General features: G+C 36.5%; 1 protein-coding gene across 5 annotated transcripts in view; it reads right to left on the reverse strand.

Annotated features, from left to right (window-relative positions):
• The window catches only part of LOC149574782 (uncharacterized), a 205,944-nt gene extending 186,393 nt beyond the window's left edge, over nt 1–19,551 (reverse strand). For 2 of the 5 annotated variants that reach the window (XR_016360093.1, XM_089814611.1), the window contains exons 1-3: nt 18,914–19,551; nt 704–1,121; nt 102–218 (exon numbers count right to left, since the gene is read on the reverse strand). Coding sequence is in view for 4 of the 5 variants with exons in the window: in XM_089814611.1 (XP_089670737.1) it covers nt 102–218; nt 704–1,121; nt 18,914–19,134 (756 nt within the window). In the remaining variant the exon portion in view is untranslated. The remainder of the gene's footprint in view (nt 1–101; nt 219–703; nt 1,122–18,913) is intronic. The other 3 variants (XM_089814609.1, XM_089814610.1, XM_089814608.1) reach the window with 3 other exon arrangements.
• Between the last annotated feature and the right edge of the window lie 2,004 nt (nt 19,552–21,555).

A 21,555-nucleotide genomic window follows, 5' to 3' on the forward strand; every position in this document is an offset into this window, starting at 1 on the left:
AGAGGTAGCATGTGCGAGGTTTGGTTTCCACTTAACTTGGTTGACTTGGTAACAACCAAAACATGAACCAATTATATGAGCAATTTTGCAAAGTAAAGTACCGGTCTTGTTAACACCTCTGCTGGAACAAGTTCTCCCCATCCTCCATAATATTCATCAGCTGCATAAAGATCAACATTATTCTCCCCTGTGCCTATACATGCCAGCATCCTCTTTGCCTGCGAAGGAGCATGGAATATGGCATACGTCAATAGAACATTGTAGTAAGTATGATAATGTCTACAGAATTCTGATAAAATCATCTGAGCAGATTAGTTGTTTACAGAATGGCATATGGGGAGACATTTGGATGATTGGGAAAAGTTACAGATTATTATGGCATACAATCCAGTTAACCAGGGTTCAATTCCTGTGAACATTGAGGTGCACAGTTACTTTTGATGACATCGATCCTCTCTCACGCTAGGGGATTTGAGGCTTTTTAAGGAAACAGTTTAATAGTCACAGTAAAATTCAATTGTTTTCATAAAGATGTTAAGTCCTCCTTGATGTACACTCACAAATGTCTGCATTTGTAGCTTTCATAAAGAGAGATTTTGTATCTCTCTCTTATTAGATTGTTGTAATCCACTAAGTGATATAAGATGAATTCCTCAAAAAAGGACAATTTAAGACAATGCCAATGAGAAGAATTTATCCATACCAGCTTTGATATAGCTGATACTTTCCGCAAACGCAGTCTTTGTTCAAATGTTTGTTTGTCAAAATGATAAATTACTTGAAAGTTATCACTCATATTCTGAGTCTGACCAGCAAATGAATTGTAGCTTGAAACTCCAGTACTACTGATATCTCCATATGCGAAAGCATCACTTGTCACAGAAATCACACCCACAACTTCACCATTCTCATATAATGGTGTGTCAGTTATCATTGCTGTAAACACCCTCCCTGATTTCTTCATTAAAGGAAACAGTCCTGCCCATGCTTGGCCCATGCTTATCCTTCCAAGAATTGTTTCAGCAAGAGCATATTCACTTTTGGGAATAAGCAACTTAAGAGCATGCTTCCCAAGGACCTCATAGTCTTTCCATCCATATAGATCTTCTGCTGAGCGGTTCCTGAAAAATCAAATAAAGAGTCGAGACAAATGCTTCAAAACATAAAATTTCATGAGATAAATGCCAAATACATGTAGAAAGAAAACATACAATGAGAATAAACATCAGGAAGACCGAGTACATTCCAGCATCAGGTTGTGACAAAATATATAATTATTAATTGCATTCCGGATTTCACAAAAAAAGAAAAATAATTCCATGCAAAAGTAACTTGAACCTCAAATTATGCTGAAAGCAAAGAGACTTTTCTCTTTTCCATGTAATCCTAAGCAGATTTTTTTATATATTGTATGATCTAAAACATATCCTTAACAGGCAAATGTTTAAGGATGAAAGCTATGTCTCAGCTTTCCTTTCTTTGACAAGATATTGTAAAGTGCCTTGACAATTTTTGAAGTTTTATCCCTGTTTTTCTGCCTTAGGAATTTTGTCAAACACTTCCCTCGCAGCCTCAGTTTGCTGATGTTTGTTGTTTTGCTATGATTTTTGAATGCCAATGATATTGATGAATACAAATGATTGCAAAATAACTAATTGGAAATCAAAGTGATATGCAACTTTTTTTATTATTTTCCAAATGCAAGTACATGAAATTCTGATGTAAAATGCACACCTACAGCCAAGAGGCATTTTCACAAACACTTGGTATGCATCCTATGACTATGCAATGAGACGTTTTTACAAACATTTGGCATACAAATTGAACAGCTGAATTAAGTTGATTTCCCTTCAATACTTCAATGTTTACAATGACTGAATACTTTGGGAACAAAAAGACATATATTACTTGTCAAATGTATCCATCTACAATTGCCAAATGTAAATACCGAAAGAACTTGGAATAAGTAGCTGAGATGACATGCTTTTTGGCTTTGCTTTTTTTGGATTTGCTTTTTCGGATTGCTTTTTCGGATTTGCTTTTTCGGATTGCTTTTTCAGCTCTACTTTTTCGCTTTTCTTTTTCGGACTGCTTTTTCAGCTCTGCTTTTTCACTTTGCTTTTTCAAATCCGCTGCGAAAACTGAAATCTTTCTCCTTGCCAACTGATGTCAAAAATTAGATGCACAGGCTGAACAAAAATCACTGAATATTATCTCCCAATTAATCACAAATGAATTGGCTGAATATCAATTCCTCCACTCCCAACTAGGGTTGATATCTCACAACTGAAATTGGCACCTTAGAGTCTTCAAACCCTCAGGCAAGTATGCAAGCACTAAGGCTCTCAGCACAATAGATGAATATGCAACTCAAGAGGTGTAAAATGACCCCCCAAAGGCTCCTTATAAAGATTTCACAAGCAACTCCAAGAATCTTCTAGAGGAATCCAACACTTTATTCTTTTAAGTGACTTTTTGATATCTTATTATGTTAGTCACTTTAATATTAAATCAATTAAATATAAAGTTACTTTTTAATATTTCATTGTTTAGTAACCTTATAAGTAATTAATTTAATATATTTTTTCCCCCTTATTTCTTCCTTTTTAACCTCCGGGAAAAATAAAGGCTAAAATAAAATAAGTAGCTGGTGCCTGTCAAAAAGGGAACATTACAGATATGTTGCCAGGAATAATACACAGATTAAAAGGGAACTATAAGTAGTTTTATTGTAGGAATTTAGGGAAATAGAATAAGTTAAATGCACCCATAGGGATACATCTCACTTCCAAGTATATAAACTACGAAAATTCTAAAATCTATAGAATTTGGATCCGAATGTATAATTATCCTTTATAAGACAAGTAGATCTTGAACAAATATTATACTATCAGAAACAACATCATGTGAGGAAAGTGCATTGAGCATGAATCCAAATATAATTATCATCCTACAAACAAGAACTGCATAGCAAAGCTCTACTAAGCAGATGAACGAGAGGCCATTCTAAGGGAAAAGCCTAGCCCCTCCTTCCCCCTCATTATCACCACCATCTGAGAAGGCCTCATCAAGTTGAATTGAGTAGTGCATTAAGACATAACAAAGGTAAAACTGGACATGATAGTCAAAGTAACCTTGTAATTTCATCTATAAAGGTAAAACTGGACATGATAGTCAGAGTAACCTTGTAATTTCATCTAACTTCTTCAAAGATTATCATCCAGCTAACCTAGGCTACCAAGGGCACACATTGAAGCCAAACAGAAGGCTAAGGTAAACAGCCTAAAGTGGATCCAAAGAACATTTTGTAGTCATTTGGATTGTTTTGTTTAGTTAGTCAAGCAATAAGTCCAAATTGTGATTGGCATTTCCATTCTGGCATGTTATAAGCCAACATGTGCAAGTGACCAAATATGGACATTAGGTGGTAGTTTGGGTTGTTTTTGAGTCTTTTGGAGTGTCTTAGACATGTTGGCATTTAATCTTTCCTATTGAACTAAAAGTATTGTCATGTTGACAACTTTTCTTGCAAAATTGGAAAATTGCAGTTTTGTAACTTTGCAACTTTTTGGCAAAATTGTGCAGCTTGGAAGTCCAAAAGTCATTTCACTTGGACAAACATGGGAACTCAAGAGTCAAGTGTATTTTAAGTCTAAACAATTGATTAAGTCATAGGAGGTTAGTATGCATGAATTTTTGGTGTATGGAGAAGATTGAATGAATGAAATTATACAATAAATTTTTTTACAAAGACTTGCACAAATATGTATGGATTGGTCAGAGCCCAAGACCAATTGGAATAGTTAGTGGATTGAGTTAGCTTACTTATGCATCAAGTTTGAAGTTCCTATGTGCTATAATTGAGAGAAAATTGAGATTTTGTATCTTTAGGTCTGTTTTTGCATACTAAACTAGGGTTTCATAAAGATTTAACCCTGATGGTACTGTAGATAAGTACAAAGCTTGTTTAGTTGCAAAGGGTTTTTCTTAGCATCAGGGTATTGATTATAAGGAGGCCTTTGCTCCTACTGCAAAGATGAGCACCATCAAATTAGCCCTAGCCATGGCAACACAGTTTGGCTGGAAGGTTCATCAAATGGACGTCAAGAGTGCTTTTCTGAATGGTGATCTCCACGAAGAGGTCTACATGACGCAGCCTCCTAGTTTCAAGGTTGTTGGTAAAGACCATTAGGTTCATAGATTGGTGAAAGCTCATGATACATGAAAATTGATAAGTACCTCAGTGATCAAGGCTTCCAGAGGAGTTCTTCAGACTCAAATTTGTACATCAAAACTACTGACAGTGACATCATCCTTAAGATTATTATGCGGATGATGTTAAATTTTAAACAGTGATATTCATACTAGTCTGAGAGTGCAAACCGCACTTTAATCTTCTCCCCTTGTGTACCGTTCGAAAGCATTATATACTTTACTTTGTAAAATAAGAATGTTCAGCGATCCTTGACAATAACATTGTTTTGCACTAACTATAACTAATAGTTAGTTAATATATGTGTTATCTCCTTCTTAGGCGCCGATTTCTATAATTAAAGTATGGGCCGACCTAGATAGGGTCATGTCCCTTTAAGGGACATGCCCTTTGGTCATAGTATAATAGGTGGGTGTTATTGTAGTTTAAGAACACACAATACATTGAAGTTTGCTCCTTAAAACTACAGTCTGTAAATATTGTGTAGCCAACAGGGTGTTGTTGTTGGTAAAGATTTTGTAGCCGAGGGACCCCTTTGGGAAGGTTCGGCAGAAAGTATTTATACCCCGTCTGGGAACATTGTAAATCATCTTATGCTATGTATGTCATCTGTTGGCATATGCGAATAAAGGAGTATTGTTGTTGCTCGTATGCATTGTCTATGTGCATTAATATATTTACCCTATGTGGTAAACATTTGGCTAAACATTTGGCCTATACGAGTTATTGTAGAGACAAACAAGTTTCAGAATAGCATTAAATATTTTGAGAATTACCTTTTACATTTTGAAGAGGAAGAAGATCAAAACAGCAACAAATAATAAAGGTATTATCCCAGATCTGAACCTATAGAATTTGCAGAAACTTTACAGATGATTTGATCATCATTGGCAGTTTGGCATCTTTGATTGAGGGAATCAAACAGAATTTATGCCGGTCTTTTGATATGATTGACCTCGAGCTCAAGCATTATTGCCTAGGTGTTGAGGTTTGGCAACAATCTTCTGGTATATTCTTCTCTCAGTACAAATATGTTAGGGTTCTGTTAGACAGATTTTGTATGGAGGATTGCAAGCCTGCATCTACACCCATGGAGAAAGGTCTCAAGTTATCAGCCAAGTCTAATTCTCCTCTCATTGATTATACTACATACATGCAACTAGTAGGCAGCCTCATCTACCTCTCTGCTACTAGGCCTGACATCAGCTTCGCAATCAGTTACATCTCACGCTTAATGACAGCTCCCAAGGCTGATCACTGGATGGTTGCAAAGCGTGTGCTTCATTATGTGAAGGGCACTTCAAATTATGGACTTCTTTACTCTTGAAGTTTTAATCCTAAACTCAGTGGGTTCACAGATTCAGATTGGGCATGCGCTATTGACGATAAAAAGTCAACTTTTGGATATGTGTTCAATTTGGGATCCGGTGTTGTCACATGGATCAGTAAGAAGCAACAAGTAGTTTTTCTCTCCTCTATAAAGGCTGAATACAGAGGGACTGTTAAGGCAGGATGTGAAGTTGTTTGGCTTCATCAGATGCTTGAGAGTATGCAGATGTCACCAGCAGGACCGACTACTCTATTTGTTGATAACGAAGGCATTATCAAGTTAGCACAAAATCCAGTCTTCCATAAACGAACCAAGCATGTGGATGTTCACTGTCACTACATACGACAACTGGTTGAAGATGAAACAATAGACTTCTAGTATGTTCCTACCATAGATCAGACTGTAGACATTTTCACCAAGCCTCTTGGTCCTGATAAGTTTGTCAAATTCAGAGGACAGCTTAGTGTTGTGGATAGATTAACCATTAAGGGAGGGTATTACAATAATAGATAAACGTCTATTATTAGTTAATAGTAATCTATTGTAAATATTAGAATGTTTATAATATTTAGTTAGTTTGTAGTTATCAGTTAACTTTCTTTACCTTTCTTTTAGATAGAATAGATTGTTTCTATTCTTTACGATCGTTTCCTAAGGAAACATAGCTTTATTCTTTTGTATATATTGACCTCTCGATCTCTATTAATATCAAGCAAGTATTTTACCAATTACTTCGTAATATGGTAAAAGAGTCAATCCTCTAAATTTTTTCAATAATAATTATAATTTCTTGGTATAAATTATCTGCCTTCTATTTTCAAAATTATTACATGCATATTTGCTTCCAACTCTCTCTATAATCCGACTAGGGTTTCTAATCTGAGAGATCTGAATCCACCAAGTTCTAATTCGGTTCTACAACCCATTATTGTCCAAATCCGTCTGTTTTTTCTACACGGCCACTTTTTAAGGTTTTTTTGCCACTGGCCATTTTTGTTCAAAATCCTAATTTTCTATTCGATTTTCGAGCCAGTCAATTCAGAAACCAACAATATATTCTTCTGAATTTTTTGAGCTTTCTTTTGGAACACCCTTCAAATTTTTTGGGTCTCTACTTTTTGAGGATTGCATGTTTGTTGCATGTACTTGCATGTGTTGCTTTACCATGCACAGTCTCATGTTTTGCCTCCCTAAAAAATTTTGGTGGGTTTTCATAAAAAAAAAATTCTCAAAAAAAAAATTATGGGTTTTCATTTTTTCCCTAAAAAAAATTCTTATGGGTCTCTATACACTTTCCCTTAAAAATCTTTGATTCTGTAATTCACAAAGTTTTGTGGGATTTCACTATTGGGTTTGTAATTTTTTTCTCACAAATTATTTGTAGTGTTTTACCATTTTTCCTTAAAAAAATGAAGCTTTGTATTGTCAGGTTTTGATTGTTTTTTCACCTCAAAAATCATGTTGAGTTTTGATTGATTTTTCACTTCAAAAATCGTGTTGGGTTTTGATTAATTTTTCATCTCAAAAATCATGCTGGGTTTTAATCTTCCACCAGGGAAGAAACCCATTGGCTGCAAATGGGTTTACAAAATCAAATACAAATCTAATGGTACTTTGGATAAGTACAAAGCTCGTTTAGTTGCAAAGGGCTTTTCTCAGCATCAAGGCATTGATTATGAGGAGACCTTTGCTCCTACTGCAAAGATGAGCACCATTAGATTAGTCCTAGCCATGGCACCACAGTTTGGCTGGAACATCCATCAAATGGACGTCAAGAGTGCTTTCCTAAATGGCAATATCCATGAAGAGGTCTACATGATGCAGCCTCCTAGTTTCAAGGTTGCTGTTAAAGATCATCAAGTTCTCAAATTGGCGAAAGCTCTCTATGGCTTGAACCAGGCCCCTCAGGCATGGTACATGAAAATTGATAAGTACCTCAGTGATCAAGGCTTCCAGAGGAGTTCTTCAGACTCAAATTTGTACATCAAGACTACTGACAATGACATCATCCTTCTGGTTATTTAAGTGGATGATTTGATCATCACTGGCAGTTCGTCATCTTTGATTCAGGGAAACAAACAAAATTTATGCCAATCTTTTGATATGACTGACCTTGGGCTTATACATTATTGCCTAGGTGTTGCAGTTGGCAACAGTCTTCTGGTATATTCATCTCTCGGTACAAATATGCCAAGGCTCTATTAGACAAATTTTGTATGTAGGATTGTAAGCCTGCATCTACACCCATGGAGAAAGGTCTCAAGTTATCAGTCAAGTTTGATTCTCCTCTCGTTGATGATACTACATACAAGCAACTAGTACGCAGCCTCATCTACCTCTATGCTACTAGGCATGACATCAGCTTCGCAATCAGCGACATCTCATGCTTTATGACAACTCCCAAGGTTGATCATTGCATGGCCGCAAAGCGTGTGCTTCGTTATGTGAAGGGCACTTCAAATTATGGACTTCTTTACTCTCGAAGTTCTAATCCTAGACTCAATGGGTTCACAGATTCAAATTGGGCATGCTCTGTTGACGATAAAAAGTAAACTTTTGGATATGTGTTCAATTTGAGATCTGGTGTAGTCACATGGACTAGTAAGAAGCAGTAGGCAGTTTCTCTCCTCTACAAAGGCCAAGTACAGAGGGATTGTTAAGGTAGGATGTGAAGTTATTTGGCTTCGTCGGATGCTTGGGGATATGCAGATGTTACCAATAAGACCGACTACATTGTTTGTTGATAATGAACGTGTTATCAAGTTAGCATGAAATTCAATCTTCCATGAACAAACCAAGCATGTGGATGTTTACTGTCACTACATACGATAGTTGGTTGAAGACAAGACAATAGACTTGCAGTATGTTCCTACCACAGATCAGATTGCAAACATTGTCACTAAGCCTCTTGGTCCTAATAAGTTTGTCAAATCCAGACGACAACTTGGTGTTGTGGATAGATTAACCATTAGGAGAGGGTATTACAATAATAGATAAGCGTCTATTATTAGTTAATGGTAATTTAGTTATAATCTATTGTAAATATTAGAATGTTTCTAATATTTAGTTAATTTGTAGTTATCTGTTAGCTTTCTTTAGCTTTCTTTTAGCTAGAATAGAATGTTTCTATTCTTAACGATTGTTTCCTAAAGAAACATTGCTTTATTCTTTTGTATATATTGACCTCTTGGTCTCTGTTAATATCAACCAAGTGTTTTACCAATTACTTTGTAATAGAAACAAGCCTCAAGAGGCTCCCTAATGAAAAGGCCCGTTTTGGGAATCTTTTCCTCACTGAGCCTGAATTACTCTACCTTTCACAACTCCCTCTTCATTAGAAATATCGAAAAATCAAGTTGAATCTTGAACAATTTCTTATTTCTTCTTATTTAATCTTACCCTACAGGATGGCAAGATCATGCTCTGATACCACTTGTAATGTTCCTTCTCAGGGCTCACCCTTAATTCCCTTTCAAGTCCCAACTACGAATGTTGTGAATAATTTATAAATATGTTTAAGACTTCAATTTTATTATTGAGCACATACAAGGCCCATTTTATAGTACAACTTCCCTAAAAATATATATATATATATAAGTTCTCTAATTAAATAATATATATTATTTCCTATTTAATCACCATTTGATTTCCATATAATAATGGAAGCAATACTCTTTGCTATTTATGATACTTCATCTTCCTCCCTTTTATTGCAATTTATTTTCATGTACCTTACTCCCTTTTTATTTCATATAATATTATATATATAAAAACTTAGAGAAAGTTACTTTTTGTTCCCCTTCATCATTTATTGGCTACTCCTCATTATTAGATCCTTACATTCTTATTAGATTGTTTTCCACGTTGGTATATCTATTCAAAACTTCCACCTTATCATCTTAATCATATTACACACTTTATTTTATTACCTTATGTGTCTCCAAGTCACCTTTAATGCTGCATTGTATGTTTACAACTCTTGAATTTTTCGGTCACCTTTTTAATGTCCTTGTTTTCAATTTGCTCTTCTTTTCGTTTCTTTGCTATGCATGTTATTTAAACCTTTAGCTCTTTATTTTTCCCTAACTCTCCCGTGTGACTTGCTTATAAACTCTCATGTGATTTTATTTATAAACTTTATTGTGACTTTTTTAAGATAGATATCTTTCTTTATTTTACTCTCCTTTATCCATGTCGGCAAATGCATTCGCATCCTCTTAATTCCTTCATGTTCCTCTCGTTATTATTTTTCCCATCTTTTATATGTATCCTCCATTATGTGTAAGGCCGTGTATATGTGATCATGATTCGCCACCTCATTTTGTGCGGGTCCCCTGGTCAAAAAGGGACATTTTAGTTTAGTTTTATTAAATCGGTTATATTTGGTTTTTATATATTATTGCATATTTATTGAAGTAGGTATAGGTAAGAGGTATAAGTTATTGGCTAATAAAATATTAGATTCTATAAATATTTATATAGATTTTGTTAACCTTGAAGGCAAATTGTCTATTAGTGCAAATTACTAGGCAGAATTAGTCGATCATCACTACAACCAAACCACGATATAGGCCGAGCTATAATGTGAAGAACTGTATATATTCAGTATGTATTGAGCCATAGTAGTTGTTGAGCTATCCATAGTCGTCGAGCATTTCACTGGTTGCTGAGTGATTCAGGAGGCAACAAGTGTCGAGCAATTTAGAAGGTAAATTTGGTTTTGACCGAGTCAAGTTCATATTGAGAGACAACATAAAGAACAAGCATAGTCGAGCACCAAAAGACATATATGCAAAATTACACCATTTTTGTATTTGAGTCTAGTATGGCACATACTCATATGTAAACCGTTTTTGCCAAGATGGAAGAGTGTTTACAAGTTCGAGGAGAGAATCAAGGAGGTAATATGCTTCATTAATCCATATGTTATGTGATCAACCAATCAAAAAATAAGAATGACTAAGAGGCAAAAAAGGATGAATCCTAATTGTTGATCAAGATCTAGAAGTTTCTTTAGATAAAATTTCGTGTTGTTGAAGTTGTTAGAGAGAAAATTGTGAAGTTGAAGAAGAATCAGAGATTTAAGGACTAAGGAGACCAAGCAGTCCAGATAGGAGACATTACATATCACTCACATTGAGGTGATTACAATTTGGATAGAGAAAATTTGTCATCAGCAATCAAGTGCAAATAGAAGGATCACGGTACTGATTACATTCTAACCTATGTATCAAGTGAATCTCTTAACAAAGTGGTCCTAACAGGCCTATTGTAAATCTCCTAACAAACTGCTCACTTTATTGTGATATAAAAATGCTTTAATCAAAGGTAGACTTAACAATCTTATTAGCTTTTAACAGAGAAAACCTCTCACAAGGTAGATCATCATAAGTGATCAAAATTTGTAGCCCTAACAGACACACTTTATTGCTGCAATAGTGAAAATTTTGTGGGTGCCATCCCCACCGCAATTTCACCTTCTCATTGGAGGGTTTATTCGTTACCAAATCTTGTGTTATGTGTTGATCAATTGTTTGTGTTACATTCATGTTATTAGATGATAGATTTGATGTTACATGATAATGCATGGTTAAGGTTAAGGTTGAGATGTGTGGTGAATTAAGTTTGAATATGATTTATGTTTGAAGTGGTAAAAGTTTGAGAGATCTTAATTCACACCCCCCCCCCCCCAACATCTCACTTTACTATTAGATTTCAAACAATTGGTATCAGAGTTCAGTTCTCTAAGAAAGAAGTTTAACCACTTGAGAGTCAAAGATCTTGGAGATGGAAGCCTACAAACTGGGAAAGGTGGTTGAGAATCATAAGCTTGATGTGCAACTTGCATTAGAACAAGCTAAGGCTGCAAAGGAGGAACTGAGGAAATCCTTGAAAAGAAGGTAGGAGATGGCAATCCAGCAAACTGACACTCAATACCAAGAAGAAAGCATTGAGGACTTATTTGATGAAGGCAGATCCAGTGAAATTGATGCAGCAATAGCAGAACTATTGGAGAAAAATAGAATCTTGGATGAAGAAGTAAGAGCACTGAAAAGAGAACATGAAATACAATCAGTGAGACTTATGTCAAGTTACTGAGCAAAAGAAAAAGGTTGAAGAAGACAAGGTAATGGCTAAAAAAGTCAAAAGGCAAATGGCTACAAGTCTTGATGAGAGGATGTGTCAGTTTGACATGGTAAATCAGTTATTAGGTGGTAATCATGAGATTGCAAGGAAGGTGGCAGAGATTGCAAATCTGAGATCAGAGAACAATCAAATGTGAAATGAGTTGAGAACTGAAACGGAAGTCATTGAAAGAGTGAACAAATTTGGAGAGGTCATGAGACAACTTGATGAACAGTTGAAAGCACAAAGGAGACCTCATGACACTACTAGATTAAGTTATACCAAATACAAATTATCTACCGAGCAAGGAGAGTCATCAAAGCATGGAGAAGAAATGAATGTGTCTACAAAAGTATAATGTCCCCATTTTAGCAAGTTCCTGCAATTGGCCATGTTAGTTCACCATTGTGACCCTTGTGAGCTGACAATGGGATTTGAATGGGATTTGAAGGTCTCAATTGTGTGGTTATAGGCGTTCCAGCAACCTATGGTATGTTTGGCTTCGTTTGAGGGACTTACTATTTATAGTAAGTCAATCTGTTGGTTCCGATGAGCTCAATTGAGTTAAAGGAGTTGGGTGATGCTCTCAATTTTTATTTCGCACTTCCGGTTTGAGATTCAAGACTCTTGGAAGGAGCATCTATTTATAGTAAGTCACCCCGTTAGGTTATTCATCATCTTTCATCATCAGGATCACTTTGGTGTTGTCAAATTTCAATTGTGATGCTTCTTCAGTTGTTTTACCAAGATGGGTTAATTATTATTATTCATCTAAATACGCTGACATTGTTATTTTTGTTGGTGTTGTTTGTTCGTCACATCAGTATCATAACTCATTAGAATCTGGACGAAAAGTTTTAAATCGTGGGAACAAGAAATAGTGGCCTTACGTGTCAAAATATTAACTTATGGTGGAAAAGGTCATTTTCGGAGCCAAAAGCAATTATTCAATTAGATTATAATGGCACTTTATTATATTTTAATGTTGTGTGGGGAAAGATTCTTAAGTGAAGTTCATTTGGAAAGCTTTGTGCCATTTGCAAATTATAAATATGAGCCCATTTGATTGGTAAAGCATCCAGTTATTTGTTTATCTCTTTCTTGTTGTCTTTGTGACAATTCTAAGTCTGTGGTTTTGTGCTCTTGCTGAAGTATAAGGGTCTCTGAGTTTCTGAAGATTGTTTGAAGTCATTGTTGAGGTATAGGGGTTTCATTGGTTTAATCTCCTTACTATGATTACTTGTGACTAGGAGATTAAAATTATAATTCCAAGAATTCTGAGTTTGGTTGGGTTGCAAATTGTGCTGAGGATCTTGTTGTGAACAGAGCTTGCTGGGGGTAACAAATCCAGCATAATTAATTAAGGGTATTGCTCCCCTTATACATAGCAGACGTGGCTACATTTAGAGCTGGCCGGGATACAAAATTGATTGCTAATTGATCTCACAGGCCTGTCGTTAACCATTTAGGGGACATGTATTAAATCTGGAAAGCTGCGTTAGATTTCCAAGGCCCAGCATTGGTCATTTGGGCTGCAAATTCTGTCCAGACAAAGGGGGCAAATTATTACTGCATTGGCAGCAGTATGTAGGCAGATCATGGCCAGTTAAGGTCACATGGGGCTGCATATTCAGCCTGCATGAGAATTGGACCAGACCGGAGGTGTGCGTTTGGCATCGTAATTCAGAGGATTTCAAGAAACTCAGACTCCATTGGGTAATATATACATTGAAGTCTATACCAGGTTCTCCTCCATTTTGTGCTAAAAAATATTCGATGTTAGTTATTCCTGTTCCATTTCATAAAGTCTGAAATCAGTAGTGGAATTTTCAGTAGTTGTTATTTGTATGGCATGGGTAAAAGAGAAGTATATTTTCAGATTATACCGTCTCATAAGGTAATAATATATATCAGTGTCAAATATTTATCTATGCAAAATTCTTGAAGCTTGTAACGGTGAATAGCTCATAACTCATTCTAGCATTGTGTATTAAAATTAAGACATCGTATTACAGTGATAGCTGAACTGTTCACCAATTGTTTTGACAAAATGTCAAAATTCTGATTAGTTAAGGAAATTGATGTTGTTTAAACTAAATTATTAAGCTATAACCAAATGAGGGTTATTACAGTGGTATCTGAGCGGTTTCCTGCCATCTTGTCGGGTGGAAAAGTTATTTTATTTTCAGATTTGCTATTGCATTTGGAGTGACCAGCACTCTTAACTTTTTCTAGCCATGAACAGACATAGGAGGACTGGTATTTTTAGAAATAGGTGGAGTAATGAGGAAGTTAGCACGAAAATGAATGCTTTGCAGGAGAGTATGGAGAAACTTAAGCTTCATAAACAGAGGTTGGCGGAGAGCTTGTCGAATCCAGAGATAGTTGAGAGGGCAGCGAGGTATATGGTTTTTGCCTTTAGAAGGCCAACATCGAGGTTGCAGAGAAGGAAGCTTGAGTTTTCCCCGATGGGTGTTTATGATGCAAATGTACCTATATTTAGTACGGCACCTATTAGTCCTATATGCAGTGTTAATGATGGACTTATTTCACAGGGACATGTGGTTCTGTAAGTGGCAGCTGAGGATAGTGGCACTGAGCTTCAGTAGGTTGAGGCTCCCAGAGTTGTTGTTGTAGTTAGTGCGGAGACAGTTGATGCAATTATTACCACTGATACTTCTGGCTCTCTCGAGGAGGGGATTATTATTGGATATTTGTATGAGTTGTCATAGTGTTGCTCCAGTACAGGAGACAAGTGCTTTTTCAAGTGGGACCAATGCATGTATGGAGTCACCTAGCTATGATGCTAGTGATTTGGGTGTTACAGCAGAGTCAGTAGATGTGGGTTCATGCTCTAGCATTATTGAGTCACAGCTTGGAATAGAGTCATGTGTGCAGACTCAGGTGACGGCAGTTGAGGCTCTATTAGGTGGTGGGGATGCAAATAGTATGGACAACTCTAATGATTTGTTGGATAATGTTATGAGTTGCATCGGGTATGATACGCCTTGTTAGATTTTGGGTGATGATTTCGAGGAGGTTTTGGATGAGTCCCAAGATCGATGTTTAGAGGATCTTACTATTGAGGTGGAAGTTGAGACATGCGGGGAGATTGATATTGCAAGGGCTTCCATTTCTTTGGATGAGGAGTTGATTGAGGTACATAGTAGTTGTATCTCAAAGGCAAAGATGTGCGAGGACAATAGCACACGTATGAGTAATCTTGTGGTGGGCAATTCTGATTCAATTTCCTATCATAGTGCAGTTAGTGAAAGAAAGAACTTGCAAAGGAGTTGGGGGTTATAGAGGCATCATGTCACCAGTCAGCTAAAGGTGAGTGATAGTGACATTTCTTCAACTCTTGAGCATTATGATGCTATCTGTCAGATGCTAGCTACATTTGGTTGAGGTGTTCCTATGTCTAATGAGCATAGTGATAGTACTCTTTCTCTAGCAGAGATTCATGCTCTTTGAGAGGCTGTCAGGATCTTGAAGCACAACTATTCGCAGCTAGTTGCTGACAGAGATTACCTTTGGAGTGGGGTAGCAACTCTTATGAGACATTGTTAAACAAAGAGGAGGTGGTTGAGATCAGCTTGAGGTGACTGTGGACTCTCTTCAGTGTACTCGGCTCTTCAGGAGTTAGAGTCACGATTGGATAAGATGACCATGGAGTTGGAGCATGTACGGTCCACACCAGCCTCGGATCTTGTTCAGTTGCTTATTGTGGTTGGTGGTGAGTCTATTTCCACAGTTGCGGATGAGGGACGTGATGATGTGGTCGACACATTTGTCCAGGATATGGGTGCACTAGGTACGAATGAGGTAAGAGTATCAGTGGAGTCGAACTCTCATCATGATTTGCTTCCTTCTGCAACACCTACCTCATACCACTTGTCAACAGTGAACTTCGCCATTATATAAATTGCCAAACATTAACTCTTCATGAATCTTCCGTCAAACTAGTAACTATCATAATCATTACATAGATTCAACATAGCAACTTATGCCACTAGCTCCTTAATATTAGGACTTCCAAAGTGGGTTGAAAGAAACAAATAAAATAAAATAGCATATTTGGACTCAAAGTTTTTGACACCTTTATCCTAACATTCTCCCACTTGTCGAAGACCTATTAAGGGTCAAAATTTTGTCACCTACTCAAGGCTCCAAGGCCCAAAGAACCAATGCACCATTTGAACTTATCAATGCTCACTAGCTTTGTCAAAGCATCTGCAACATTTTCCAAAGTAACAATTTTCTCTAACTTCACCTTTCCATCTTCCACCATATCATGAACAAAATGATACCGTACATCAATATGCTTTGTTCTGGCATGGAAAGTAGCATTCTTTGTCAAACAAATAGCACTATGGTAGTCACAACAAATAGTAATTTGTAAATGCATCATGACCAACATCTGAGCATAGTCTCTTAAGCCAAATGGCCTCTTTAGAAGCATGAGTAGCTGCCATATACTCTACTTTTGTAGGGGACAAAGAAGCTACAGCCTGTCGCTTATTCATCCAACTAATTGCACCATCAAACATTGTGAAAGTATATCCACTAGTGGATCTTCTTCTATCATCGTCACCTACCCAATCTAAATTCACATGTCCACGAATGCAAACTCAATGTCGAAATCCACTAGGACTACCATGAAAACATAAGGAATACTCAGATGTGCCCCTCGAATACCCGAACATTCTCTTAATTGCATCCCAATGCACCCTTCCAAGATTAACCAAAAATACTCAGATGTGCCCCTCGAATACTCGAACATTCTGTTGAATGCATCCCAATGCACCCTTCCAGGATTAGCCATATACCGACTAAGGACTCCCACTGCTTAGACAATGTGTGGCCTCATACAAACCATAGCATACATCAAGCTACCAACAACACTCGCATAAGGTACTCTACACACGTCCTCCATCTTAGTAGGAGATTTTGGACAACCCTCCTTAGAAAGCTTCATTCCCTATAACATTGGAACAACTAACTACTTGCAAGTTGTCATGCTGAATTTCTCCAACACACAGTTAACATACTTCCTCTACCTCATCCAAAGATTTTTGCTAGCTCTATCTCTAATGATCTCAATTCCAAAAATATATCTAGTTGCACCTAGATCTTTCACTTCAAGTTGTACTATTAACTGAGACTTCAAATCTGAAATCATTCTTTTACCATTCCCAATTAACAACATATCATCCACATACAAGACTATGATAAGAATGTGACCATTTTTAGATTTAGAATATACAAAATGGTCAGATTTAGATCTCAAGAAACCCAAAGACAACACATAGGTGCCAAACTTTTGATACGACATTCTAGGAGACTATTTCAAACCATACAAAGATTTCTTCAACTTACAAACAAGGTTTCCTTTACCTTTCTCAACAAAATGATCTAGTTGTGACATAAATTTCCTCCTCCAAATCACCATGAAGGAATGTTGTCTTCACATCCATTTGCTCAACTTCAAAATCATAAGTTGTTGCAAGTGATAACATGAATCGAATGGATGTCAGCTTCACTGCAGGAGAGAATATTTTGCCATAGTCAATTCCCTCCACCTGTGAATACCCCTTTCGCAACCAATTGTGCCTTATACTTCTCAATATTGCCATCTGGACCCAGTTTCTTTTTAAAAACCCATTTACATCTAATGGGTTTCCATCCGTCAGGCAAAGATACCAGATCCCATGTGGCATTATGCTATCATCTCTTCATTCATGGCTTCCATCCAAGAATCTGCATCATTCATGCCCATAGCCTCTCTAAGAGTCCTAGGCTCATTAGTGTTAGCAATCAAAGCAAATATATTATTGGAGTCCAACATAGACTATCCAAACCTTTTAGGTGAATAATCATATCTATCAGGTCGTTGTATGTCACATGTAGACCTCCTCAAAGTTTGAGGTTGAGGTTCTTGATCTTCTTTAGAACTTCCAGAGTTGTTTGAGCTCTCCTTGTGATCAGGTCCAAGAAGAGCTCATAATTCTTCTTCCTTAAGGGTACAAAGAATATGAACCACTTCCTTTTTTGTTTCTCTTCCTTCTCTGGATGCAAATGAATTGTGGAAGGTTTCAGCCATAACGATCACCATTCCATATGCAACACCTACCTCACACCAGTTCACCACTTCTCAACAGTGACTCCACCATAAATATAAATTGTCAAACTTTAACTCTCCATGACTCTTTCACTGAACTAGTGACTGCCATAATCATTACATAAATTCAACATAACAACTTATGATACTAGCTCCTCAGTATTAGGACTCCCAAAGTGGATTAAATAAAATGAAATAGCATGTTTAGACTCAAAGAAAGGTTGAGACACCTTTATCCTAACACTATGTACCCCAACATGGTTTATAAATTTTTTACCAAAATGATTAATGTATCCTCTATCCAACGAGCACCTTGAGCATTGACGGTTTCCCTCTTCGACAAGCCATAAAGAATTGTTTTCTTCCATCCTGCATAAAATTCCAGTCTTTTCATTTGTTATCCTTTCATTGAATGTCCTTAGTGAAGTGCTTCTCCGTGTTCAGAATAAGATGGTCTGATTTTAAATACTTCAATCAAAGCTTTGCAAACAGATTGCATTAAATTTTCAAGACTTCTTCCATCTATCCAAACAAACAATTGCAAATAATTAAGCTAAACGTGCCACACGAAATAAGCAGTTCTTCCGCAAAGCGATTATGAACCTTGTTATCATCGGGAAATCTTAATCAGACGTGGTTTTTCTCTTCTATAAGCTAGACTTACGAGAAAAGCGTTGTTCTTTTGCATAAAAAAAGTACATAGAAAGCTCTTGTTCAGGATTGAGATAATTTAAAAGGGCGTTCACTAAAGGAAATCAAATAACCTTAAGAAAACTGTGCAAATTTATTACCGAGAGCTTTGAGTACATCCCTTACACAAATTATCTGAGCTACACTAGGACATTCTATGTACTAGTGACAACAATGGAATGAAAAAAAAAAAATAGGATTGTTAACAGCAGGTGAAGTATAACAGAAACGGAAACGATAATCCGGAAAAAGAAGCAGCGGAAAATTTTCTTGAAAAAAAACACTGCTAGATTAAGCTAAGAAATCTTTAACAGAGCTCATCTTATTTGTCGGCTGTCATTAAAAATATGCTAGACCACGCTTCTAGAACTCTATTCATTTTTCAACCAATATTTTAAAATCAAAGTGTTGTGATTAAGTACTGTGGGAGCACCAGAACATTAGTTCTCCAGTTGTTGGGGAGAAAACGAATACAGCATGACCCATCATCTGCAATATTCTGAGAAAGGGTGAGAGATTGTCGGAATGTTGATTGCTTATGTCTGCAACAGCGACCAGTTCCTGTTGCAGCTCAGCCTGAACGCTTTCCAAATCCTCTATTTTCTTCTCCACCTTCATATCCACATGACTCGTCAACCGTTTATATTGTGCCATCTTCACTCGAACCAGCTTCTCCTACCACACTTCAACCAGCGTCTCCTACTAACGCCTCCACAGTTATCTTTATCTGAAAGTTCCGCCGCCATCGCTCTTCTTCCCTTCTCAACCAAGCGTTGCCACGTAGGTATGACCCCATGCATTTGTCGAACACCAGCACGACACATTGAACTGGAGAGTGGTCTCAGCATCAAAATATAGACAGAAGTGCAGTACCTCTTCGAAATTTTAAAAGGTCGGGGTTTTGTTGACAGATGGATGCTCCGCGGGAGAGAGCTCCAAAGGCGGTCAAGTGGAAGCATGGAAATGCAATTCGTAATAGCTTTACAGTGCGATTTAAAACGTAAAGCATGAAAATGTCTGTAACATCTTTGCCACTAGTATGCTGCATTAATCTTGTACCTTGTACCTTTGTAGGGTGAGCAGTTACGTCATAATCTTATATATTTTAAACGATATCATTAAAGATTCCTTGTAATATCTATTTGAATAGTGTATTGGTTTTGTACACTTGGTTATTAGCTGTGATACCGCTATCCTGAAATTCTGCCACGATGGTATTTTAGGTGGCAATGTTTCATTCTAATCTAAATTTTCTAGTAACTTCTTTTTCTAAATATATTATTTTCTCTCAGTAGCTTGCTAAAAACTTATTACTCTTTTGTGATCTCTATTAACCTCGGCTCCATCTTTGTCATTAGTTGATCTCATTCCTCTACTTGAAGATGTCATTTTATTATCTATCTCTTGAGTAGCTTCTTTGATCATCACAATCTTTGGATCTTTCTACGAAACAATTTGTGGCGTATCTTTCTAAGTTTTTTTATATCATGTATGTGCACTCTTGTCTAGCTTTCTACGATTGTCCTTAGACATTTCTTTACATATGTTTAAATGTAATGGCACTATGGGAGATTGCTAGTTTATGCTAACTATCAATTATATTTTTGAGGATTAACTAAGAGAAAGTGAATAGTGTGTATATATTTGTTTCATGACTTTTATTGTGTATATATTTAGTCTATTTTAACTGAGCATGGTTGACTTCTCATTAATCAACTCATTTAGAAGAAATTTCTAGAAAAAAAAAGATTAAATACCATATCAACTATTTTAATATCATATTGCACTTAGTCCTCCTTTCACAAAGCCAATATGGAATGAAAACTTCTAGTATTCCATGAGATACCAGAGAGAGAAATCAGAATTGGTTGACCTTAAAATCATAGGATCTCTTCCTTTGTCTAAAATGCTCATCAATGAAGTAGACAAGCAATCTATATTACGTGTCCTATTGGATGAAGAGGAAAATGAGAAGGAGGGCCTAGAAGAATTTGAGGCTTAAATAGATGAATTACAAATGAGAAAGGAGAAAATTCTATGTGATAGAAGTTGTTTCTTCAGTGCCCTAGTAGATCAATTTGAAGGTTCTCAAAGTCAACACTTAAATTATTGTCGTACGATGGTGGACTACATATGAAGCATCATTGAGACTTTGAACCTTTTTTTCCAAGAAGATGTAATGACTTTTAAACAATTCTATGAAAAAATGACAAAAGATGGAACACATGGGCATACCCTTGTGAGCTTCATGCAACCTCAATGGTAACTCGCACCAACATTGATGTGCACCACCTAACGGGTCAAGTATCTGAGACATGCAAGTTTGATAACTGAGATACTCCCAAACTTCATCTCTCATATCATGATGGAAACCAATACAATAGTTTGTTTTTCATTAATGACAATGACAATGTTGCTCTTGTACCCATTCTTCTTAAGGAGGACAATAAAAGCACAATCCAATTTAACTAAGAGCATATGAAGTTTGTTGTAGATCAAATAGGGTTCAAAGATAATGGTAAAACTTGTGGAGAAATAATTTTGTAAAAAGGAGGGACAAGCCTCAAAGAAGGAAAAGTCTAACAAAATGTATTCCATAGGAACAAGGGAAGAAAAATGTGTAGGAACAAACAATAGTGATTTCAATGCAGTGGATACTAATGATTCTTAGCCTAACTCCCCGGAATAATAGTTCAAGTTGAAGCTTAGTTCTAGAGGTTCTTTATACAATGTGTGTGTATGTGTCAAAATGGATCTACACACACTTCAACATAGTCATTACATACTAGATTAATCTAAGAATGAACATGAGGTTGTTCATCTCGAAGGATCCAAGCAAATCGACGTGTTGCCTTCTATCTAGTCAAGGTTTGAATGTATGGTCTTAGAATCAAGAGCCCAATGGCCATGGACCGATTCTAGAATAGAGGATTTTGAAATCATGAAGATGAATGCAATAATAAATTATTTTTTGGGGTATTTTCTATGCAAATGGATAAGATTTAACCTATATGAAATGTAGATTTGATCTAAGAACAAGTAAGAAAATAGATCTAGAAACTAGAATGCATGCAA

The sequence above is a fragment of the Cupressus sempervirens genome, chromosome 2, assembly GCF_028749045.1.
Source record: "Cupressus sempervirens isolate cs-2001-9-10 chromosome 2, ASM2874904v1, whole genome shotgun sequence".
NCBI classification, from domain to species: domain Eukaryota; kingdom Viridiplantae; phylum Streptophyta; class Pinopsida; order Cupressales; family Cupressaceae; genus Cupressus; species Cupressus sempervirens.